This window comes from Ranitomeya variabilis, chromosome 5, assembly GCF_051348905.1.
Source record: "Ranitomeya variabilis isolate aRanVar5 chromosome 5, aRanVar5.hap1, whole genome shotgun sequence".
Lineage (NCBI taxonomy): Eukaryota > Metazoa > Chordata > Amphibia > Anura > Dendrobatidae > Ranitomeya > Ranitomeya variabilis.
Genome location: NC_135236.1, coordinates 333,502,893 through 333,528,808, shown reverse-complemented (window position 1 = coordinate 333,528,808; position 25,916 = coordinate 333,502,893). Strand labels below are relative to the sequence as shown.

At 45.3% G+C, this 25,916-nt stretch overlaps 1 protein-coding gene across 4 annotated transcripts in view; it reads left to right on the top strand.

Annotated features, from left to right (window-relative positions):
- The window catches only part of RELN (reelin), a 1,394,857-nt gene that overhangs the window by 1,153,134 nt on the left and 215,807 nt on the right, over positions 1-25,916 (top strand). For all 4 annotated transcript variants that reach the window (XM_077264737.1, XM_077264736.1, XM_077264735.1 and 1 more), the window contains exon 27: positions 14,353-14,553. In XM_077264737.1, the coding sequence (XP_077120852.1) occupies positions 14,353-14,553 (201 nt within the window). The remainder of the gene's footprint in view (positions 1-14,352; positions 14,554-25,916) is intronic.

The window sequence follows — 25,916 nt, the reverse complement described above, 5'->3', positions numbered from 1 at the left end:
CTCAACTCACTTCTCCCATCCTCTGGACCCTTTACTACCGAGAGCTCAGACTCCAGGTGACGCACCTGATCCAACTATGCGGAGTTGGCGGCTTCCATATTCGACACCTTCAACCTCTCATTCGCCAGCTGTTGACAGACCTCCTCTAGTTGTCGGGTGACAACGGACGAATTCTCCTATTTATCAATCTTCTCAGAGGGTGCCATTTATTCAGCCCCTTTGCCTCTTTTATGTCTGTGGCGACGGGAGGAAGACTTGCCACTTGTACCCGAGTCAGCTTTACTGCACTCTTTCACTCTTTTCCGCTTTCGTCACCGTCTGAATGGAAGTCACCACGACCAGATTGGTCATTCTGAAACCAGTGATCCCCATTTCTAACAGTGTCGGACCCCAATCCTGGAGCTTCCGCGTCTTCAACGGTCCAACTGTTGGTCACTTTCTAAATCCCAGAGTTGGTCATACCCACCCTTCCGTCTGGTCATAAGTTCTGGTATAGCTTCCACTGTCATCCTTACTTCACCTTGTGGAGCACTGTCGTTCCACTGTGTCAGTGCTTTTGTCAGCACACCATTGTACTCAGCCATAGTGGTTTGTGTGCCCTCTAAATAAGTCAACACACAGACATTAATGTCTAAACTTCTGGCAACAAAAGTGAGTACACCCTAAGTGAAAATGGCCGAATTGTGCCCAAATAACCATGTTCCTCCTCCGGTGACATGTGACTCATTTGTGTTACAAGATCTCAGGTGTGCATAGGGAGCAGGAGTGTTAAATTTGGTGTTATCGCTCTCACAATATTCTCTTACTAGTCACTGGAGTTCAACATGGCACCTCATGGCAAATAACTCTCTGAGGATCTGAAAAAAGAAGATTGCAAACACCCTGAAACTGAGCTGCAGCACAATGGCCAAGACCATACAGCTGTTTAACCCCTTAATGACGATTTTCCGTTTTTCCGTGTTCGTTTTTTGCTCCCCTTCTTCCCAGAGCCATAACTTTTTTATTTTTCCGTCAATATGGCCGTGTGAGGGCTTATTTTTTGTGAAACAAGTTGTACTTTTGAACGAGATCATTAGTTTTAGCATGTCGTGTACTATAAAATGGGAAAAAAATTCCAAGTGCGGTGAAATTGCAAAAAAGTGCAATCCCACACTTGTTTTTTGATTAGCTTTTTTACTAGGTTCACTAAATGCTAAAACTGAACTGACATTATGATTCTCCAGGACAGTTTGAGGTCATAGACACCAAACATGTCTAGGTTCGTTTTTATCTAAGTGGTGGAAAAAAATTCCAAAGTTTGCTAAAAAAAAAAAAAATTGCGCCATTTTCCGATACCCGTAGCGTCTCCATTTTTAATGGATCAGGTTAATCCATTTTTTATTAATATATCGGGCAATTCTGAATGCGGAGATACCAAACGTGTAGGTTTGATTTATTTTTATTGATTTATTTTGAATGGGGCGAAAGGGTGGTGATTTAAACTTTTATATTTTTTTATTTTTTTTCACATTTTTTTAACTTTTTTTTTTACTTTTGCCATGCTTCAATAGCCTCCATAGGAGGCTAGAAGCTGGCACAACGCGATGGGCTCTGCTACATAGCAGCGATCATCAGATCGCTGCTATGCAGCAGAAATGCAGGTGTGCTATGAGCGCTGACCACAGGGGGCGCTAACAGCAGGCCGGCATCAGTAACCATAGAGGTCTCAAGAACCTCTATGGTTACAATGCAGAAGCATCGCTGACCACCGATCATGTGACGGGGTCGGCGATGAGCTCATTTCCGGCCACCCGGCCGGAAGCGCCGGTTAAATGCTGCTGTCAGCGTTTGACAGCAGCATTTAACTAGTTAATAGCGGCGGGTGAATCGCGATTTCACCTGCCGCTATTGCGGGCACATGTCAGCTGTTCAAAACAGCTGACATGTCCCGGCTTTGATGCGGGCTCACCGCCGGAGCTCTGCATCAAAGCGCGGTATCTGACCTCGGACGTACTATCCCGTCCAAGGTCAGAAAGAGGTTAACAAGACAGATTTCACTTAGAACTGACCTCACCATGGTCAAACAAAGAAGTTGCATGCAAGGTCATAGCCAGAGGATATCTTTTCAAAATAGATGTATGAGTGCTGCCAGCATTGCTGCAGATGTTAAAGGCAGGTCAACCTGTCAGTGCTCAAACCATATGCCGCACACTGCATCAAATTGGCATGCATGGCTGTTGTCCCAGAAGGAAGCCTCTTCTAAAGATGATCCACAAGAAAGCCTGCTAACAGTTTGCTGAAGTCAAGCAGACTAAGGACATGGATTACTGAAATCATGTCCTTTGGTCTGATGAAACCAAGATAAGCTTATTTGGTGCAGATGATGTAAACCATATGTGATGGCAACCAGGTGAAGAGTACAAAGACAAGTGTGTCTTGCCTACAGTAGTGGGCATATGGCCCATGGTGGTGGGAGTGTCATGGTTTGGGGAATGACTGCTGCCGGTTATGGTGAGCTACAGTTCATTGAGGGAACCATGAACGCCATCATCTACTGTGACATACTGAAGCAGAGCATGATCCCCTCCCTTTGGAAACTGGGCTGCAGGGCAGTTTTCCAACAGGATAATGACACCAAACACAACTCCAAAACAATCAAAGCCTTGCTAAAGAAACTGAGGGTAAAGATGCTGGACTGGCCAAACATGTCTCCAGACCTAAATCCTATTGTTATGCTCTAAGAATCAGGCTGCACTCAGATGTCATCCGAGTGCAGTCCTATTGTGAGTGACGAGGGAAAACGGGAAGTGGACCCTCTAGACCGCGACGACGAACCCCTCAAGGACGAGCTGACCAGATAGACCGCCCCCTATACAGGGAGAGTTAGGGGCAGGCCCGTGAGGGACTATCGCCACGGAAGCTGGAGGACCAGGACGGGAGAAGACAAAGAAGAGGCGGAGATAGTAGGACCACAGGATAGGTGAGTACTGCAGAGACATAGGACTGATGGGTAAACTGCAGCAGGGACTGGCGGAGGAACTGAGGGAACGCAGAGGCTAGCAGGATACAGGAAAGACAGGATAAACCCAAAGTCAGAGGGAAAACGAACTACACAGAGACTAAGAGCGGCCAGGAACACCTGAAGGAACAAATGATAACCAGGCACAGAGGGACGGCAGGAAGCAGTTTAAATACCTAAAGGCAGGGTAGCACTTCCGGGTAACAGACCTCCAGAACCATAGAGAGGACAATAAGGAGACCGACTCTCGGGCACTAGTCTTTCAGAACCATAGAGGAGACAAAGAGGAGTGCCGACAGAAGATCAGAAGTGCACACGCGCAGCACTGAACCTGGTATGCGCGCGCGCACGAGAAGCAGAGGCCGGGAGCGAGCGAGGAGGCGGCAGCAGCGGTATGATACCTATTGACCATCTGTGGGACATTCTCAAATGAAACGTGGAGGAGCAAAGATCTCTGAAGGAGTGGAAGAGGATTCCAGTGGCAGCCTGTGAAGCTCTAGTGAACTCCATGCCCAAGAGAGTTAAGGCAGTGCTTGAAAATAACGGTGGTCAATGGTTGACACTTTGGGCACAATTTTGTAATTTTCACTTAGGGGTGTACTCACTTTTGTTGCCAGCAGTTTAGGCAATGGCTGTGTGTTGAGTTATTTAGAGGACACACCAATTTTACACTGCTATACAAGCAGTACACTATTTGACATTGTATCAAAGTGTCATATCTTCAGTGTTATCCCATGAAAAGATACAATAAAATATTTACAAAAATGTTAGGGTTGTACTCATTTTTGTGACATACTGTACATGTACAGCATAAGGCCATTATTTACTTAGAAAGAAAAACTCAGTGTGACGTAACCACTTTTTTAATTTTTTTTTTTTTTTTAAATAACACAGGTCTACAAAAAAAAATTTTGTAATGAAATGTACTGGAACCCTTGTGAATTTGTCTTTGCCATGGCTTTCACAAAGTTTTTAATCAATCCCAACTTTATATGTAGTGGAGGAAAACAGATTTTTGTTGGAGCAACTAAAGGATTATGCAGAACATTGTCTCTACCTGGAGCATAGATGTTTCTCTGTCCCCAACCACGATGAACATAATGCTGTACTGTATTTCTTCTGTCCCATAAACACAAGAAGCAACAATATTTTGTGAAACCTCCTTGCATTCCCATTAGCAGACCAATCACTTTCAAATCTCCACAGATATTCCATTGATGATGCCTATATTGTATAGCATCCAAAACAACTGACAGATTTTCATTACTTTCCTTTAGATGACTTGAGTGAGCAATAGAGATTGATGGTTTCATATTTCCATTGTGAAGCAACACTGCTTTCAAACTTCTCTGGGATGAGTCAATAAACAATCGCCAATCTGCAACAAAATACTCTTGATTCAGTTCGCCAATCTGCAACAAAATACTCTTGATTCAGTTCTTCAAAGATGCCATTCACATTGTTACAGTACACCATTGGTCCATCAACTGTGAAAAATTATGTTAAAGTGTTACTTCTCTTTCGGTAATAACACAATTTGACATCATCATGAGGAAGATTCTTCTGTTTTAATCTAGATACAAGAAGTTCAGCTTTATCTTTTGACAAGGAAAGGTCTCTGATGAGATCATTTAATTCATGTTGAGTAAAGCTTTCTGGCTGCTCCATCAGGTGCATACTCATCTTTACTTGAGGTCTCCATGTCTTTGCCAGTAGCTTCATCTCCATAGTCTTCATATTCTACTTCATTTTCGTGTAATCCAGACAACGGTGGTACAGAAACTGGCAAGGTACCATCATGTGGAACTGGCCTAATCCCAGATTCAAGTTCAGGGTAATTAATCTTATGTTTGTTCTTTGTAGAAAAGCCCTTCAGTTTGACAAAACAAAAGTAGCAGTCATCACTATGATTTTAGGGTTCTCTCCAAATAACTGGAACAGCTAATGGCATAGCCACTTTCTCATATTCAACCAGTCACGAAGACCATTTGATCAACTTGAGCATATCACATGAGGGGCCCAGCTTTTGTCTTGATCACCAAGTGGACATTTAAAGTACATCTGGTACACATGGCCGAATCTGTTGAAATGATTGATACACTGTTGGGGGCATTTTTCTCCTTTAACTCAGATCAAACAGTAGAGTAAGTTCAGTTCAATGGTGGTGACAAACTAAAAGAAAATGTGATGAGCCGACTGACTACATGTAGATATTTCTCCAGAGATGACAGTGGCAGCTTGTATTTAAAACTGATTTTACTGGAGGTAATCTGGTAGATAACTATATACAGTTGTGAGGTAAACTGGTCAGCCTATTCCTTACAGATGAACATTTGCAGGCAGGCAGTTTCTCAGTGTGATATTGGCTGCTTTCAGGTTCTATCTCTGTGGAGACTCTCACTCAGTTACACCTCAGTGGCTGAGTTGTTTTCTTCCCTCTGAGGCGACTTGCCCTCCCAGAAATGCAGTGGAAATCCTCTCACAAAGGCGGCTGTCCACTGCCTTCTCTTCTATCTCCCTGTGGCAGGGCTCAGATCCCTGTAGAGGCCTGTCTCCTGTCAGAGTCTCACATACCAGTCCTTGCTGCCATCACCATCCTTTTCTGACTGACTCAAATCTTACCGTCTCATAACAGTTAGCTCCTCCCCATAACATGTGACTTTCCGAGAAGCAGTCATTGGTTGACTGCACTGTCAATACTCCTTGCCATAAAACTCATGAAAACCTTTACTGATGTTGTCCCTGTAAGAAAATTCACAATTAAGTGAGACAAGCAAAGAAATGGGAATAACACAGGAAAAACCACATATATTGAAAATGCAGAAATAACGTAATAACAAAAATACTTCCATCTCAGAAACTTTATGGGATAGAGAAAAACTAAGAATATGTTTGGAATCAGCACATGAAACTCCATAAAACAGACATATTACTTTTGCTGATGATTTTTTTGTGTTGACCAGTATAACCTTTCCTCCATTTTCATTTTAGATTATTGGGCTATGTTCACAATATAAGATTTTATGGGTCTGTGTGTCTTGCCCATGATTTCTCTCAGAATATCTAGTCAGACTCAACCCACCTTTAAAGCATCACTCCAGCAGTTTTGTTTAACCCCTTCCGGACCTGTGATACAACGTATGCGTCATGAAAATCGGTGCCAATCCGACCTGTGACGCATATGCTGTGTCATAGAATGATCGCGTTCCTGCAGATGGGGTGAAAGGGTTAACTCAAATTTAACCCAACCTGCAGGGACAGGGGGACTTGTACTTTAGCCCAGGGGGGTGGCTTTGCCCCCCCCCGGCTACGATCGCTCTGGTGACCCTTTTTGTCACCACCCCCAGATCTGATTGGAGCTAGCATCCATGTGACGCTAGTCCTCCATTCTGATGTGGGGGGGCGGAGTAAGCGATGGCTGCCTCGCTGTCCAGCTTCATGGTGTCTGTGGAAGCTGAACAGCAAGGTGCCTGCTGGTCTCCCTGCTACATATTCACCTCGATCGCCGTCATCGCTGCCGCTGCCCCCAGGTACTCCCATCTGCTCCCCCTGCCATCCAATTCCACACCCCCCTATCTCCACTCCTTCCTCCCCGACCTCTTCTCCCCTCCCAACCTCCGATCCCTCACCCCCCCACCTCCGCACCCTCCCCCTTTGCCGGGGATTAACCCCCGACTGATCACTGCTGCTGCAAGCTCCGTCTCCTCCTGCATATCCTCAGCCACCCTGCACCTGACAGCCCCCTCCTGCCCCTGGTAATTACCCCCTGCCCTAGTGATCACCCCCCTGCCCCCTGATCTCCCCCCTGTGATGCTGATCTGCCCCTGATCGCCCCCTGCGAAGCTGATCGCACCTTGTGATGCTGATCTCCCCCTGTGATGCTGATCTCCCCCCTACCATGCTGATCTCCCCCTGTGACGCTGATCTCCCCTGTGTGACGCAGGATCTCCCCCTGCGATGCTGATCCCCCTGCGATGCTGATCCCCCTGCGATGCTGATCCCACCCTGCGATGCTGATCAACCCCCTGCGATGCTGATCTCCCACCTACCCCGCTGATCCCCCTGCGACGCTGATCTCCCCCCGTGATGCTGATCCCCTGTGACGCTGATCTCCCCCTTGCAATGCTCATCTCCCCCCTGTGATGCTGATCTCCCCCTGCAACGCTGATCTCCCCTGCCCCGCTGATCCCCCTGCAATGCTGATCCCCCCTACGATGCTGATCCCCCCAGCGACGCTGATCTCCCCTGCGACGTTGACCTCCCCCTCTCCCCTGCGACACTGATCTCCCCCTGTGACGTTGATCTCCCCCCTACCCCGCTGATCCCCCCCTGCCCCCTGATCTCCCCCTGCGACTCTGATCTCCCCTGCCCCGCTGATCCCCCTGCAACGCTGATCCCCCTACGACGCTGATCCCCCCAGCAACACTGATCTCCCCTGCAATGCTGATCTCCCCCTATGATGCTGATCTCCCCCCTACCTCGCTGATCCCCCCTGCCCCCTGATCTCCCCCCTGCGACCCTGATCTCCCGCCTGCGACACTGATCTCCCCTGCCCTGCTGATCTCCCCCCTGCCCCGCTGATCCCCCCTGCGATGCTGATCTCCCCCTGCAACCCTGATATCCCTCCTGCCCCGCTGATCTCCCCCCTGCCCTGTTGATCCCCCCACGACGCTGATCTCCCCCTTCGACCCTGATCCCCCCTGCCCCGGTGATCACCCCTTGCGACGCTGATCTCCCCCTGTGACCCTGATCTCCCCCTGGCCCGCTGATCTACACCCTGCCCTGCTGGTCCCCCCTGCGATGCTGATCTCCCCCCTGCCCCGGTGATCACCCCCCTGCGCCAGTTTTTCCATTAGGGTTAGGGGTAGTATTGGGATTAGGGGTAAGGTTAGGGGTAGGGTTAGGGTTGGTATTAGGGTTAGGGGTAGGGTTAGGATTAGAGGTAGGGGTAGGGTCAGGGTAGGCTTAGGGTTGGAATTAGGGTTAGGATTAGGGGTAGGGTTAGGGATGGGATTAGGGGTAGGGTTAGGGTAGGGTTGGGATTAGGGGTAGGGTTGGAATTAGGGGTAGGGTTAGGGTTGGGATTAGGGGTAGTGTTAGGATTAGGGTTGGGATTAGGGGTAGGGTTAGGGGTGTGTTGGGGTTAGGGTTTGAGTTAGAATTGGGGAGGTTTCCACTGGGGGGTCTCCAGACGCGACATGACGCCCGCAGACCATTCCATCAAAGTCTGCATTCCAAAACGTCACTACTTCCCTTCCAAGCTCTGCCATGCACCCAAACAGTTGTTCCCCCCATATGGGGTATCAGAGTAATCAGGACAAACTGGACAACAACTTTTGGGGTCCAATTTCTCCTGTTACCCTTGTGAAAATAAAAAATTGTTGGCTAAAAAATCATTTTTGAGGAAAAAAAAGATTTTTTATTTTCACGGCTCTGCGTTATAAACTTCTGTGAAGCATTCGGGGGTAAGAAATGGTCACCACTAGTGTTGAGCATTCCGATACTGCAAGTATCGGGTATCGGCCGATACTTGCTGTATCGGAATTTCCGATACCGAGATCCGATACTTTTGTGGTATCGGGTATCGGGTATCGCAACAACATTAATGTAATAATGTGTAAAAAAGAGAATTAAAATAAAAAATATCGCTATACTCACCTGTCCGACGCAGCCGGGACCTCAGCGAGGGAACCGGCAGCGTTGTTTGTTTAAATTTCGCGCTTTTACTTGGTTACGTGAAGTCCCGGCTTGTGATTGGTCAGGGCGGCCATGTTGCCGGGACGCGGACCAATCACAGCAAGCCGTGACGAAATTACGTCACGGCTTGCTGTGATTGGTCCGCGTCCCGGCAACATGGCCGCCATTAACCAATCACAAGCCGTGACGTCACGGGAGGCTGGACATGCGCGTATTTTGAAAAGCGCGCGTGTCCAGCCTCCAGTGACGTCCCGGCAACATGGCCGCCATTAACCAATCACAAGCCGTGACGTCACGGGAGGCTGGACATGCGCGTATTTTGAAAAGCGCGCGTGTCCAGCCTCCCGTGACGTCACGGCTTGTGATTGGTCAGGGCGGCCATGTTGCCGGGACGCGGACCAATCACAGCAAGCCGTGACGAAATTACGTCACGGCTTGCTGTGATTGGTCCGCGTCCCGGCAACATGGCCGCCATTAACCAATCACAAGCCGTGACGTCACGGGAGGCTGGACATGCGCGTATTTTGAAAAGCGCGCGTGTCCAGCCTCCAGTGACGTCCCGGCAACATGGCCGCCATTAACCAATCACAAGCCGGGACGTCACTGGAGGCTGGACACGCGCGCTTTTCAAAATACGCGCATGTCCAGCCTCCCATGACGTCACGGCTTGTGATTGGTTAATGGCGGCCATGTTGCCGGGACGCGGACCAATCACAGCAAGCCGTGACGTAATTTCGTCACGGCTTGCTGTGATTGGTCCGCGTCCCGGCAACATGGCCGCCCTGACCAATCACAAGCCGGGACCTCACGTAACCAAGTAAAAGCGCGAATTTTAAACAAACAACGCTGCCGGTTCCCTCGCTGAGGTCCCGGCTGCGTCGGACAGGTGAGTATAGCGATATTTTTTATTTTAATTCTTTCTTTTACACATTAATATGGTTCCCAGGGCCTGAAGGAGAGTTTCCTCTCCTTCAGACCCTGGGAACCATCAGGAATACCGTCCGATACCTGAGTCCCATTGACTTGTATTGGTATCGGGTATCGGTATCGGATTGGATCCGATACTTTGCCGGTATCGGCCGATACTTTCCGATACCGATACTTTCAAGTATCGGACGGTATCGCTCAACACTAGTCACCACACATCTAGATAAGTTCCTTGGGGGGTCCAGTTTCTAAAATGGAGTCCTTGTGGGGGGTTTCTACTGTTTAGGCACATCAGGGGCTCTGGAAATGGAATGGAAATTTCAAAACATCACTACTTCCGTTCCGAGCTCTGCCATGCACCCAAACAGTGGTTCCCCCCCACATATGGGGTACCAACTTACTCAGGACAAACTGGACAACAACTTTTGGGGTCCAATTTCTCCTGTTACCCTTGTGAAAATAAAAAATTGTGGGCTAAAAAATCCTTTTTTAAAATAAATAAATAAATAAAATGATTTTTTATTTTCACGGCTCTGCGTTATAAACTTCTCTGAAGCACTTGGGGGTTCAAAGTCCTCACCACACATCTAAATTAGTTCCTTGGGAGGTCTAGTTTCCAAAATGGGGTTACTTGTGGGGGAGCTCCAATGTTTAGGCACACAGGGGCTCTCCAAACGCGACATGGTGTCCACTAACGATTGGAGCTTATTTTCCATTCAAAAAGTCAAATGTCGCTCCTTCCCTTCCAAGCCCTACCGTGCACCCAAACAATGGTTTATCCACACATATGAGGTATTGATGTACTCAAGAGAAATTGCCCAACAAATTTTAGGATCCATTTATCCTGTTGCCTATGTGAAAATGAAAAAAATTGAGGCTAAGCAAAAATGTTTGTGAAAAAAAATTACTTTTTCATTTTTACGGATCAATTTGTGAAGCACCTGAAGGTTCAAAGTGCTCACTATGCATCCAGATAAATTCCTTGGGGGGTCTAGTTTCCAAAATGGGGTCACTTGTGGGGGAGCTCCAATGTTTAGGCACACAGGGGCTCTCCAAACACGACATGGTGTCCGCTAACGATCGATTGGAGCTAATTTTCCATTCAAAAATTCAAATGGCGTTTCTTCCCTTCCGAGCCCCACCGTGCGCCCTAACAGTGGTTCCCCCCCACATATGGGGTTTCAGAGTGCTCAGAACAAATTGTACAACAACTTTTGGGGTCCACTTTCTCCTTGGGAAAATTAAAAAATTGTTGCTAAAAGACCATTTTTGTGACTGAAAAGTTAAATGTTCATTTTTTCCTTCCATGTTGCTTCTGCTGCTGTGAAACACCTGAAGGGTTAAAAAAACCTTCTTGAATGTGGTTTTGAACACCTTGAGGGGTGCAATTTTTAGAATGGTGTCACTTTTGGGTATTTTCAGCCATATAGACCCCTCAAGCTGACTTCAAATGTGAGATGGTCCCTAAAAAAAAAAGGTTTTGTAAATTTTGTTGTAAAAATGAGAAATCGCTTGTTTCCAAAATTGTGCTGATGTAAAATAAACATGCGGGAAATGTTATTTATTAACTATTTTGTGTCACATAACTCTCTGGTTTAACAGAATAAAAATTCAAAAATTGAAAATTGCGAAATTTGCAAAAATTTTGCCACATTTCCAATTTTTTCACAAATAAACGCAAAAATTATCGACCTAAGTTTACCACTAACATGAAGCCCAATATGTCACAAAAAAAATCTCAGAATCGCTAGGATCCGTTGAAGCGTTCCTGAGTTATTACCTCATAAAGGGACACTGGTCAGAATTACAAAAAAGGCCAGGTCATTAAGGTCAAAATAGGCTGGGTCATGAAGGGGTTAATGCAGAGCTGGAGTGGTGCTACTAATCTATGGTCCCTGCCCCTAGTCTTATACTAGGGACAGGGACTATAGATTAGTAGTATAAGGCTAGGGTCATGGAACTTAGTAGCATCACTCCAGCTGTGAAATAAATAAACCCTCTGGAATGGTGCTTTAATGAAATGTCAAAAAAGTAACTATTAAAGGGAACCTGTCACCATAACTAACACTGTTAACCTGAAGGTATGCGGTTAATCTGCAGGTTAACAGCGTTATTATGCTGGCTGGTGCCTGCAAATTTGTGGCGGAAACGCATTAAAAACCCATGTAAACCACATATGAATGTCCCAATAAAGTTTTGTGAAAGCCAAATACCAGGAAATATGAAAAACAAAAGCATCTTTGTTTAAAACATGTCACACCAGCGAGAGACAATAAAAACACAGGGTCAAACGCACAATAAAATGCATGTAAAAAAGCAGGTAATCTACTTAACATAATAGGTGCAGAAATGGTGCAGAAAACTCTGCAACATCAAAAACTCACCAAACGCTCAACATGGGAATGTGGCCTTATACACTGTGTGCAGAATTATTAGGCAAGTTGTATTTTAGAGAATTATTTTTATTATTGATCAACAACTATGTTCTCAATTAACCCAAAAGACTCTTAACTATCAAAGCTTAATATTTTTGGAAGTTGGAGTGTTTTTTTTTTTTAGATTTGGCTATCTTAGGCTACGTTCACATTTGCGGTGTGCGCCGCAGCGTCGCCGCCGCAACGCACAGCGCAAATGTGAACACATGCACAACGCAGCTTTTTGCGCCGCATGCGTCCTTTTTTTCATTGATTTTGGACGCAGCAAAAATGCAACTTGCTGCGTCCTCCGCGACCCGACGCGGGCGCCGCAGGGACGCATGCGGCGCAAAAAGCAAGTGCACCGCATGTCCATGCGCCCCCATGTTAAATATAGGGGCGCATGATGCATGCGGTGCCGCTGCGGCGCCCGCCGCTGCGGCGGGCGCCGCTAATGTGAACGTAGCCTTAGGAGGATATCTGTTTGTGCAGGTAACTATTACTGTGCAGAATTATTAGGCAACTTAATAAAACCAAATATATTCCCATCTCACTTGTTTATTTTCACCAGGTAAACCAATATAACTTTGGAAACAAAAATTTAGAAATAAACATTTCTAACATGCAAAAATAAAACCCCAAAAAATTGGTGACCAATATAGCCACCTTTCTTTATGATGACACTCAACAGCCTTCCATCCATAGATTCTGTCAGTTGCTTGATCCTTTTATGATCAACATTGCGTGCAGCAGCCACCACAGCCTCCCAGACACTGTTCTGAGAGGTGTACTGTTTTCCCTCCCTGTAGATCTCAGATTTTATGAGGGACCACAGGTTCTCGATGGGGTTCAGATCAGGTGAACAAGGGGGTCATGTAATTATTTTTCTTCTTTGAGATCTTTACTGGCCAGCCACGCTGTGGAGTAGTTGGAGGCATGTGATGGAGCATTGTACTGCATGAAAATCATGTTTTTCTTGAATGATACCAACTTCTTCCTGTACCACTGCTTGAAGAAGTTGTCTTCCAGAAACTGGCAGTAGGTGTGGGAGTTGAGCTTCACTCCATTCTCAACCCGAAAAGGTCCAAGTTCATCTTTGATGATACCAGCCCATACCAGTCCCCCACCTCCACCTTGCTGGCATCTGAGCCGGAGTGGAGCTCTCTGCCCTTTATTGATCCAGCCTCTGGCCCATCCATCTGGCCCATCAAGAGTCACTCTCGTTTCATCAGTCCATAAAACCTTTGAAAAGTCAGTCTTAAGATATTTCTTGGCCCAGTCTTGACGTTTTATCTTATGTTTCTTGTTCTAAGGTGGTCGTTTTTCAGTCTTCCTTACCTTGGCCATGTCCCTGAGTATTGCACACCTTGTGCTTTTTGTTACTCCAGTAACGTTGCAGCTCTGAAATATGGCAAAACTGGTGGCAAATGGCATCTTGGCAGCTTCACGCTTGATTTTCCTCAATTCATGGGCAGTTATTTTGCGACTTTTTTGCCCAACACGCTTCTTGCGACCCTGTTGGCTATTTGCCATGAAACGCTTGATTGTTTGGTGATCAAGCTTCAAAAGGTTGGCAATTTCAAGACTGCTGCATCCCTCTGCAAGACATCTCACAATTTTGGACTTTTCAGAGCCCGTCAAATCTCTCTTCGGACCCATTTTGCCAAAGGAAAGGAAGTTGCCTAATAATTACGCACACCTTATATAGGGTTTTGGTGTCATTAGACAACACCCCTCCTCATTACAGAGATGTACATCATCTGATTTACTTAATTGCTAGTTGGCTCTCAAGCCTGAACAGCTTGGAGTAGGACAACATGTATAAAAAGTATCATGTGATCAAAATACAACTTGCCTAATAATTCTGCACACAGTGTAGTAAACATGGTTCGTTCATATACAGATTGCATTGGCCCGTGTACAAGAGCCTTTAAATGACTTGTTATGGCTTCAATCAGCACTTATTATGATCAGAAATCTGCCTGACTGAAAAAGAGTCTTACATGGCCTGCTGGTTTGTTAACCCTCTGTTTATGTCTATGAAGGAACATTTGTGTCTATGAAGAAACATTCTAATCCTTTATAACAAGGAAAACCTAAATAAAAGTAAAGCAAAAATCATATTTTAGCAGTAGAGATGATTTTTACTAACTATGTTTTACTGATAGTATGTTATTTTTTTTCTGTCTACATCACACTATTACATGATATATTATTTCAACATTTCTATTCTTGTATATTTTTTTATATATTGTTCTGTAGTAGTAATAAATATAAAATATATTCATATTGTCCTTGCATTTTCTTCCCAATTAGAATTTTTATGAAAAGCCTGCTTTTGACTATCCAATGAATCAGCTGAGTGTTTGGCTAATGATGGCTAATGAAGGGATGGTTAAAAATGAAAGTTTCTGCTCTATTACCCCCTCTGCTATGATATTTGGAAAATCAGATGGTGATCGATTTGCTGTTACTCGAGATTTAACGTTGAAGCCAGGATATGTACTGCAGTTCAAGGTATTTCAGTTTTCCCTTATAATGGATTTAATACTGGAGTGCTGTACAAACTGTATAACACATTTTGAACTTTAATGTCTTTTTTCATTTTTTTCATTTTTTTGCAGCTCTTCAAAGCATTTTCTGTCCACTAAAAAATATTCAGCAATTGACCCATCTTAAAAAAGCTATGACTGTTGCTGTGTAAATCCAAGGCTTGTAAATAGGGCTTTGGAGTTGGAGTCTGGGCTAGTTTTGGTGGAGTCGGAGTCAGTATATTTATATAATCTGTTATTACTATTGTCTAAATTATTTATTATTTCCTATAGGAATTTAGAAAAGTTTAGGTATGATAATAAAAATATATTATATATCCTTCAATGTAAGACCCCTATCTATAAAAAAAATGACATAATTAGGATATTCTAGTGGTGATAAAATTCAGTTATCACCTCTCCTGTATTCTCTCTTGCTTCTGTCCTTTATACTAGTTATCGTTGTGCTGCTTCAAGTTCATTTAACGGTCTTGATCTGAGCTGCACATGCTCCATAGTAAAGTTCCTTCTCTATAGACCAGACAAGGAAGTTCACTAATGGACATACCTGCAACCATCCCGAGAAACCCTGATATTACCATTTTACTTCAGTAAATGTCTTAGTATTAATCATTGGGCATTTATTAAAGGAATTAGTGTAGAGAAACTGAGAGTCAGAGTCAAAACTTTGGCTTAAGGCCCCGTCTCACATAGCGATTTACCAACGATCACGACCAGCGATACGACCTGGCCGTGATCGTTGGTAAGTCGTTGTGTGGTCGCTGGGGAGCTGTCACACAGACAGCTCTCTCCAGCGACCAACGATCAGGGGAACGACTTCGGCATCGTTGAAACTGTCTTCAACGATGCCGAAGTCCCCCTGCAGCACCCGGGTAACCAGGGTAAACATCGGGTTACTAAGCGCAGGGCCGCGCTTAGTAACCCGATGTTTACCCTGGTTACAAAAAAAAACAAACAGTACATACTCGCCTTTCGGTGTCCGTCAGGTCCCTTGCTGTCTGCTTCCTGCTCTGACTGAGCCGCCGTACAGTGAGAGCAGAGCGCAGCGGTGACGTCACCGCTGTGATCTGCTTTCACTTTCACTTTGCGGCGCTCAGTCAGAGCAGGAAGCAGACAGCAAGGGACCTGACGGACATCAGATGGTGAGTATGTACTGTTTGTTTTTTTTTTTACATTTACGCTGGTAACCAGGGTAAACATCGGGTTACTAAGCGCGGCCCTGCGCTTAGTAACCCGATGTTTACCCTGGTTACCAGTGAAGACATCGCTGGATCGGTGTCACACACACCGATTCAGCGATGTCAGCGGGACCTCAACGACCAAAAAAAAGGGCAAGGCCATTCCGACACGACCAGCGATCGCACAGCAGGGGCCTGATCGCTGGTACGTGTCACACATAGCGAGATCGCTATTGAGGTCGCTGTTGCGTCACAAAACTAGTGACTCAGCAGCGATCTCGCTAGCGATCTCGCTATGTGAGACGGGGCCTTTACTGACTCCACAGCTCTGCTTGTCTGGGATCCATTGTCATTCACAATGGTCTAGAAGCTGTGCAGTTCTTTGTGTAAGCTGCCTCATTATCCACTGAAAACTCTTTCCCATCATTTTTTTTTACAATTTTTCTAAATGGATATTGGGTTACCTCCTTCTCTGTATGCAAATTGTAAATCCCTCTATATGCTTTAGATTGATGTTAACTGAACCAGCCAATACTAATGTGTACAGTTTACTGTATAATGTGTTTCAGAGCCCTGGATTGAGCAAATATCAATTTGGCTTGTCCATTTTCAGACTACCGATCATCTTGACTCCTGGCGCTAAGTTGTCACCAGACAGCTCTTTCATAGAGAACGTAGAGAAGAGTGCTCGGCCGAACAAGTGCTACTGCTTATGGGGAAGTCAGCCAAAATGATTGCTGGCTGAATGATCGCATAAACTTTTTTAGTGAAAAGTCATATAGTGGATATGGCTGCCTTTAGTCATACCCAGTTGATACACTAACACAGAAGGGAGAGGGCATGCAAATCAGGGCTAGCACCTATCTACTGTTTTAAAATTAGCAATAAGGGTAAAAAAACCACTCTGTGATGGAACTGAAGCCAAGTAACATGTATATACACTACCGTTGAAAAGTTTAGGGTCACTTAGAAATGTCATTATTTTTGAAAGAAAAGCACAGTTTTTTCCAATTAAGCTTTCATGAAATGATTCAGAAATACACTCTATACATTGTTAATGTAGTATATGACTATTCTAGCTGCAAACGTCTGGTTTGTAATGCAATACCTTCATAGGTGTTTAGAGGCCCATTTCAGACAACCATCACCCCAGTGTTCTTATGGTACTTTGTGTTTGCTAACTGTGTAAGAAGTCTAATGGATGGTTAGAATACCCTTGAAAACCCTTATGCAAGTATGGTAGCACAGCTGAAAACAGTTTAGCTGATTAGAGAACCTATAAACCTGACCTTCCTTTGAGCTAGTTGAGAATCTGGAGCATTACATTTGTTGTTACATTTACATCGAGCCTGTCTAGGGTTCAGCCGCTTGGCCGACTCGAGGTAAATCAGATTCTTATGATCGGTCAGGACCACAACGCGGTGCTTGGCTCCCTCAAGCCAATGTCGCCACTCCTCAAATGCCCACTTCATAGCCAACAACTCCCGATTGCCAACGTCATAATTGCGCTCCGCAGGCGAAAACTTTCTGGAAAAAAAAGCACACGGCTTCATCAAAGAACCATCAGAATTACTCTGAGACAAAACGGCCCCTTCCCCAATCTCAGAAGCGTCAACCTCAACCTGAAAAGGAAGAGAAACATCCGGCTGACGCAACACAGGGGCAGAAGTAAATCGGCGTTTAAGCTCCTGAAAGGCCTAAACAGCCGCAGAGGACCGATTCGTCACATCAGCGCCTTTCTTCGTCAAATCGGTCAGGGGTTTAACCACACTGGAAAAGTTGGCAATGAAACGGCGATAAAAATTAGCAAAGCCCAAAAATTTCTGAAGGCTCTTCACCGATGTGGGTTGAATCCAGTCATGAATGGCTTGGACCTTAACAGGATCCATTTCTATAGAAGAGGGAGAAAAAATAAAACCCAAAAAAGAGACCTTCTAAACTCCAAATAGGCACTTAGACACCTTCACAAATAAAGCATTATCACGAAGGATCTGGAATACCATCCTGACCTGCTTCACATGAGACTCCCAATCATCGGAAAAAATCAAAATATCATCCAAATATACAATCATGAATTTATCAAGATAATTGCGGAAAATATCATACATGAAGGACTGAAATACAGAAGGAGCATTAGAAAGCCCGAAAGGCATCACAAGGTATTCAAAATGGCCTTCGGGCGTATTAAATGCCGTTTTCCATTCGTCACCCTGTTTAATACGAACAAGATTATATGCCCCTCGAAGGTTAATCTTAGTAAACCAACTGGCCCCCTTAATCCGAGCAAACAAATCAGAAAGCAAAGGTAAAGGGTATTGGAATTTGACCGTGATCTTATTAAGAAGGCGATAATCAATACAGGGTCTCAAGGAGCCATCCTTCTTGGCAACAAAAAAGAATCCCGCTCCCAATGGTGATGAAGACGGCCGAATATGCCCCTTCTCCAAAGACTCCTTGACATAACTCCACATGGCGGCATGCTCTAGCACAGACAGATTGAAAAGTCGGCCCTTAGGGAACTTACAGCCAGGAATCAAGTTAATAGCACAATCACAGTCCCTATGTTATGGAAGGGAACTGGACTTGGGCTCATCAAATACATCCTGGAAATCCGACAAAAACTCAGGGACTTCAGAAGAGGGGGAAGAGGAAATTGACATCAAAGGAACATCACTATGAACCCCTTGACAACCCCAACTAGTCACAGACATAGATTTCCAATCCAGCACCGGATTATGTTCCTGCAACCATGGAAAACCCAGTACAACAACATCATGCAAGTTATGCAACACCAGAAAACGGCAATCTTCCTGATGTGCTGGAGCCATGCACATGGTCAGCTGAGTCCAATACTGAGGTTTACTCTTGGCCAACGGTGTAGCATCAATGCCCCTCAAAGGAATAGGACTCTGCAAAGGCTGCAAGGAAAAACCACAGAGCCTGGCGAATTCCAAGTCCATTAAGTTCAGGGCAGCACCTGAATCCACAAATGCCATGACAGAAAAGGACGATAATGAGCAAATCAGGGTCATAGATAAGAGAAGTTTAGGCTGTACAGTACTGATGGTAACAGACCTAGCGACCCTCTTAGTACGCTTAGGGCAATCAGAAATAACATGAGCAGAATCACCACAGTAAAAACAGCCTATTCTGACGTCTGAATCCCTGCCGCTCTGCTCTAGTCAAAATCCTATCACATTGCATAGGCTCAGGACTCCGCTCAAAGGACACTGCCATATGGTGCACAACTTTGCGCTCGCGCAGGCGCCGATCAATCTGAATGGCTAGAGACATAGATTCGCTCAAAACAGCAGGCGTGGGGAAGCCCACCATAACATCTTTAAGGGCTTCAGAAAGACCCTTTCTGAAAATTGCTGCCAGAGCATCCTCATTCCATTTAGTGAGCACAGACCATTTTCTAAATTTCTGGCAGTATAATTCTGCCGCTTCCTGACCCTGACATAGGGCCAACAAGGTTTTTTCTGCATGATCCACAGAATTAGGTTCGTCATACAATAATCCGAGCGCTTGAAAAAATGCGTCTATATTAAGCAATGCCGGATCCCCTGATTCAAGGGAGAATGCCCAGTCCTGAGGGTCACCACGCAGCAGAGAGATGACAATTTTAACCTGCTGAATGGGATCACCAGAGGAACGGGGTTTCAAAGCAAAAAACAATTTGCAGTTATTTTTAAAGTTCAAAAACTTGGATCTGTCCCAAAAAAAACAAATCAGGAGTAGGAATTTTAGGTTCTAAAGCCGGAGTCTGGACAACATAATCTTGGATACTCTGTACCCTTGCAGCAAGTTGATCCACATGAGAAAACAAACCCTGAACATCCATGCAAGTGCCAAAATCCTGAACCACCCAGAGATTAAGAGGAAAAAAAAGACAAAACAGACTGCAGAAAAAAAAATGGCTCAGAACTTTTTTTTCCTTCTTTTGAGATGCATTTAATTCATTTTTGGCCAGTTGTACTGTTATGAACTGGTGGTTTAGGAGCAACATGGGACGTGCTCTGGAGAAGGTGGTACCTGTACTGACCGCAGTTCCTGAGCTTAACACAACACTAGAAGTAGCCGTGGGATGTTCCTGTCACTCCCTAGACACCTCGTCACAGCTGGAGGACTAACTACCCCTAGAGATAGAAACAGGAAAGCTATCTTGCCTCAGAGAAAATTCCCAAAGGATAGGCAGCCCCCCACAAATATTGACTGTGAGTGGAGAGGGAAATGACATACGCAGAATGAAACCAGGATGTAGCAAAGGAGGCCAGTCTAGCTAGATAGATAGAACAGGATGGAATACTGTGCAGTCAGTATTAAAAACTAGAAAAATCCACCACAGAGTTTACAAAAATCTCCACACCTGACTAAAGGTGTGGAGGGTAAATCTGCTTCTCAGAGCTTCCAGCTTAACTGAATAAATCCATACTGACAAGCTGGACAAGAAAAAACATAGAAAGTGCAGAACGATTAAGTCCACAACAAGTGAACTGCAAAAGAACAAAGCAAGGACTTATCTTTGCTGAACAGGTCAGAATATCAGGGAAATCCAAGCAGAGATGTGAATCCAAGCAGGAACCATTGACAACTGGCACAGGCTGAAGGATAGAACCAGGTTAAATAGCCGAGCCAGAAAGACAATCAGTGGAAGCAGCTGCTGACTGCTAAATCCAAGGAGCAGCAGTACCACTTAAAACCACCGGAGGGAGCCCAAGAGCAGAATTCACAAAAGTGCCACTTACAACCACCGGAGGGAGCCCAAGAGTGGAATTCACAACACATAGGCCTTGTTGACCTATCTAAAAATGTAACATTTATGGTTGTGTCCAAAAAGTTTAATTTTGGTCTCATCACTCCAAATTACTTTGTTCCAGAAGTTTTGAGGCTTGTCTCTGTTCTGTTTTGTGTATTGTAGGCGAGATACTTTGTGGCATTTGCGCAGTAAAGGCTTTCTTCTGGCGATTTGACCATGCAGCTTATTTTTCTTCAAGTGCCTCCTTATTGTGCATCTTCAAACAGCCACACCGCTAGTTTTCAGAGAGTCCTGGACTTCAGCTGATGTTATTTGTGGGTTTTTCTTTGCATACCGAAAAATTTTCCTGGCAGTTGTTGGCGACATTTTTGTTAGTCTAGCTGACCGTGGTTTGTTTTTACAGAGCCACAATTTTCTATTTGTTAATCACAGTTTGAACGCTGCTGACTGGCATTATCAATTCCTTGGATATCTTTTTGTATCCCTTTCCTGTTTTATACAGTTCAACTACCTTTTCCCATAGATCTGTTGACAATTCTTTTGCTTTCCCCATGACTTACAATTTGGAAACATCAGTGGCTGGATGAAAGATGCAAGAGTTTGACAATAAAAGGCTTCACACAACCACTAACCATGAGTGGAGATAAAGTTTTGGTGTTATCATTTATATTCTCTGAAAAAAAACCAAGAAAGCAAAAATTGTGCCATAACGTCCAACACCAAAATACTTTTTCTGAAACGTATTAGAAAATTAGATTGTTGTTGGATATTATGGCTTTTAATATGGATTAATAAAATAATTTTTAGAAAATAACTTTCTATGCTGGTTCTTCCGCTTTTATCTCTCTTTTGAGATTAACTATACTAAAAGTGAATTGTTTACTGTGGAGATCTGAGGTTGTGGGTTCTATTAATCACCTAGGCAGGTTAACGATGCAATTAGTTTTATTTCTTCCGTCCACGGTCATACAGCAACTCCAAGTAGATGGCCACAATAGGATGCCCCCAGTCTGCAAGATCCCAACCCAGAACCGGTAGTTCCACTGCCCTCATACCAGATAATACCTACTGTCTCCCAACTTTTAGTTGGCCCACAGCTTTTGTATCTCCCACCTATATAGTCTGCAGTCACAACCTATGCTCCTCCAGACAACGGATACCACGACTGTAGCATGTGTATCCAGTTCCAGCTGCAATTCCTACATTCCCTTGTCCTAAATACCCCAAGCTGCACCCCTGGAATTGAGCCCAGCCCTTGGGAAATACCCCCTTAAAGGTATTTCTTGATTGGTGAAGGTATTTTCCTGATGCCAAGCCCATCACCTGCGACTGCATGTGAGACTCCCTATGGTAATGGCTCCACTGGGATTACTATGCCCATCCACATAATGGGACTAGTGGCTTGGCGAACAATGTCTTGAAGCCCCTGAGACACTGTTGAGAGTAATGGAATGATTGCTTTACCTGATTACCAACCTTGTGTCTGGTCTTATTTATTCTAAAGATCCAGTCCTCACATTTTCCTCTGCTTACTGTAACTGAATGTAAACATTGATTCAGATTTGTGCCCTTAAACTGACAAGCAAGCAAATCTCTAATAAAACACAGCAAGCAAATCTCTAATAAAACACAGCAATCAGATCAACGTAAACATTGCCGCACCTTGGAAAAAGTCTGCATCCCTTAAAGCAGTGGACTCTGCTCTATGTCCATTGGTCCAATAGTCTTTAGTCCAAGGCCAGCGCTTCACATTTACCTAGGTCATAGGAGCTTGGCCCCTTAATTTGGTAGAATGGTAGTATTAACTAATTGGGCAATGGGCAGTTCACATTGATAATGGAACTACATCCCAATTGATTATGCAACTAAAGCCACCTGTATGGAATTATTTATGTGTAATAAGGTTCAAGAAGCAAACAGATTAGACATTAATTGAAAACCGATGAAGCCTAAAATGAGCATTAAAAAGTAACACATATATTGTTTTGAATCATAAAAGTACACCATGAACGGTATATTGAAATAGTAAATTAGTATTAATATATATTCTGTGTTTGACATTTGGCCATGTTAAATTCCCTACTGACTTACTGATATTTAATGGATGTTGTTGACTATGCCTATGCTAAAATTCGTGCTCTACCTGTAGGAACTTTAAACATATGTTTAATATAGTAAACTGAGCTGAGTTATATCCCAGTGGTAGAAACAGTGAATTAGTCATTTTTGTAATTGTTAGTCTAAAAACCACTTGCTATGTGCCAACCTGACCAGGTAGATCAAATGAATAAGGTAAGTTCAGTGAATAGCTGTCAACCAGCCTCTTTTTTTTTCTGAATCGGACAGTGGCGATCAAACAAAATGTGACTTTTTTTATAATTAAGGCTGCTATGTAATAGCCGGCAAACATTCATACATGGTTTTTATAATGTTTATAGTGTTATTTTCTTAGTCTAAATTTTAGCTTATTGTTGGCAAAGGAAATATTTAAAAATGTGTATATGAAATTCTGCTTTCTTTGGTTAGACAAGTCATTGTCTCTAAACCCTGATCAAATTTTTATTGAGTTCATAATGAATTCCCATTTGTGAATTTCCAGGGGTAGAACAATAATGTAATTTTAATGAGCTAGCCACCACTACATGGTCCTTACATAATTGGTGAATACAGATAATGAATAATTTACAAGGGGAATTATTAAAGAGATCAGATGTTTACAGGGGAGCCTTCAAAGATCATTTCCTCAGTTCTATAAATAGGACAGCAAGCTTGGAAGGGGGTCAATATGCTTTAAATAGGAAATGCTGAGCTAGAATATTGGGCATTAAGAAAAAATAGATGTTTCCAGCCAGCTAACGCTCGGCACGCTCATTGCTATCTAATTAACGCTGCTGGTGATTAAACTAAAGTAAATAAGGACAGCATTCAATAGCGCTTACGCAGGTAGTAAATTAACTTAAAATGAATAGTGTGGTGATGTGTTGGGGCGGGATTATGTGTGGTGATGCGTTGGGGGCGGGATTATGTGTGGTGATGCGTTGGGGGCGGGATTATGTGTGGTGATGTGTTGGGGGCGGGATTATGTGTGGTGATGTGGGGGGGCGGGATTATGTGTGGTGATGTGGTGGGGGGGCAGGATTATGTGTGGTGATGTGGTGGGGGGCGGGATTATGTGTGGTGATGTGGTGGGGTGGCGGGATTATGTGTGGTGATGTGGTGGGGTGGAGGGATTATGTGTGGTGGGGTGGCGGGATTATGTGTGGTGATGTGGGGGGGTGGGATTATGTGTGGTGATGTGGGGGGGCGGGATTATGTGTGGTAATGGGGTGGGGGGCGGGAATATGTGTGGTAATGGGGTGGGGGGGCGGGATTATGTGTGGTAATGGGGTGGGGGGCAGGATTATGTGTGGTAATGGGGTGGGGGGGCGGGATTATGTGTGGTGATGGGGTGGGGGGGCAGGATTATGTGTGGTAATGTGGTGGGGGGTGGGATTACATCTGGTAATGTGGTGGGGGCGGGATTATCTGTGGTAATGTGGTGGGGGGTGGGATTACATCTGGTAATGTGGTGGGGGGCGGGATTATCTGTGGTAATGTGGTGGGGGTGGGATTATGTGTGGTAATGTGGTGGGGGGATTATCTGTGGTAATGTGGTGGGGGGGCGGGATTATGTATGGTGATGTGGTGGGGGTGGGATTATGTGTGGTGATGTGGTGGGGGGCGGGATTATGTGTGGTAATGTGGGGGGGGCGGGATTATCTGTGATAATGTGGGGGGGCGGGATTATGTGTGGTAATGTGGTGGGGGGGCGGTATTATGTGTGGTAATGTGGTGGGGGGGCGGGATTATGTGTGGTAATGTGGTGGGGGGCAGGATTATCTGTGGTAATGTGGTGGGGGGCGGGATTATGTGTGGTAATGTGGTGGGGGGGCGGGATTATGTGTGGTGATAGGGTGGGGGGCGGAATTTTGTGTGGTGATGGGGTGGGGGGCGGGATTATGTGTGGTAATGTGGTGGGGGGGCGGGATTATGTGTGGTGATGGGGTGGGGGGCGGAATTTTGTGTGGTGATGGGGTGGGGGGCGGGATTATGTGTAGTGGTGGCGGGATTATGTGTAGTGAAGTGTTGGGGGGCGGGATTATGTGTGGTAATGTGTTGGGGCGGGATTGTGTGGTGATGTGTGGGGGGGCGAGATTATGTGTGGTGATGTGTTGGGGGGCAAGATTATGTATGGTGACGTGTTGAAGGGGCGGGATTATGTGTGGTGATGTGGTGGGGGGGCGGGATTTGTGGGGGGCGGGATTGTGTGTGGTGATGTGCGGATTGTGTGTGGTAATGTGGTGGGGGGGCGGGATTATGTGTGGTGATGTGGTTGGGGTGGGATTATGTGTGGTAATGTGGTGGGTGGAAGGATTATGTGTGGTAATGTGTTGGGGGGGCGGGATTGTGTGGTGATGTGTTGAGGGCGGGATTATGTGTGGTGATGTGTTGAAGGGGCGGGATTTTGTGTGGTGATGTGGTGGGGGCGGGATTATGTGTGGTGATGTGGTGGGGGGCGGGATTTGTGGGGGCGGGATTGTGTGTGGTGATGTGGTACGGATTGTGTGTGGTAATGTGGTGGGGGCGGGATTGTGTGTGGTAATGTGGGGGGGCGGGATTATGTGTGGTAATGTGGTGGGGAGGCGGGATTATCTGTAGTAATGTGGTGATGGGTGGGATTATGTGTGGTAATGTGGGGGGTGGGATTATGTGTGGTAATGTGGTGGGGGTGGGATTATGTGTGGTAATGTGGTGGGGGGTGGGATTATGTGGTAATATGGTGGGGGGGCGGGATTATCTGTGGTAATGCGGTGGGGGGCGGGATTATGTGTGGTAATGTGGTGGGGGGCGTGATTATCTGCGGTAATGTGGTGGGGGGTGGGATTATGTGTAGTAATGTGGTGGGGGGTGGGATTATGTGTAGTGATGTGGTGGGGTGGCGGGATTATGTGTGGTAATGTGTTGGGGGTGGGATAGTGTGGTGAAGTGTTGGGGGGCGGGATTATGTGTGGTGATGTGGTGGGGGGGCGGGATTATGTGTGGTGATGTGGTGGGGGGCGGGATTGTGTGTGGTGATGTGCGGATTGTGTGTGGTGATGTGGTGCGGATTGTGTGTGGTGATGTGCGGATTGTGTGTGGTAATGGTGTGTGGGGCAGGATTATGTGTGGTGATGTGTTGGGGCGAAGCTACTGTGCAGGGGCGGGATTAGCGAGTAATCACGATGCCTCTTCTATATATATAATTGTCTAAGGGGTACTTCCGTCTTTCTGTCTGTCCTTCTGTCTGTCTGTCGGCAACTTCCGTCACGGTTATTCATTCGCTGATTGGTCTCGCCAGCTGCCTGTCATGGC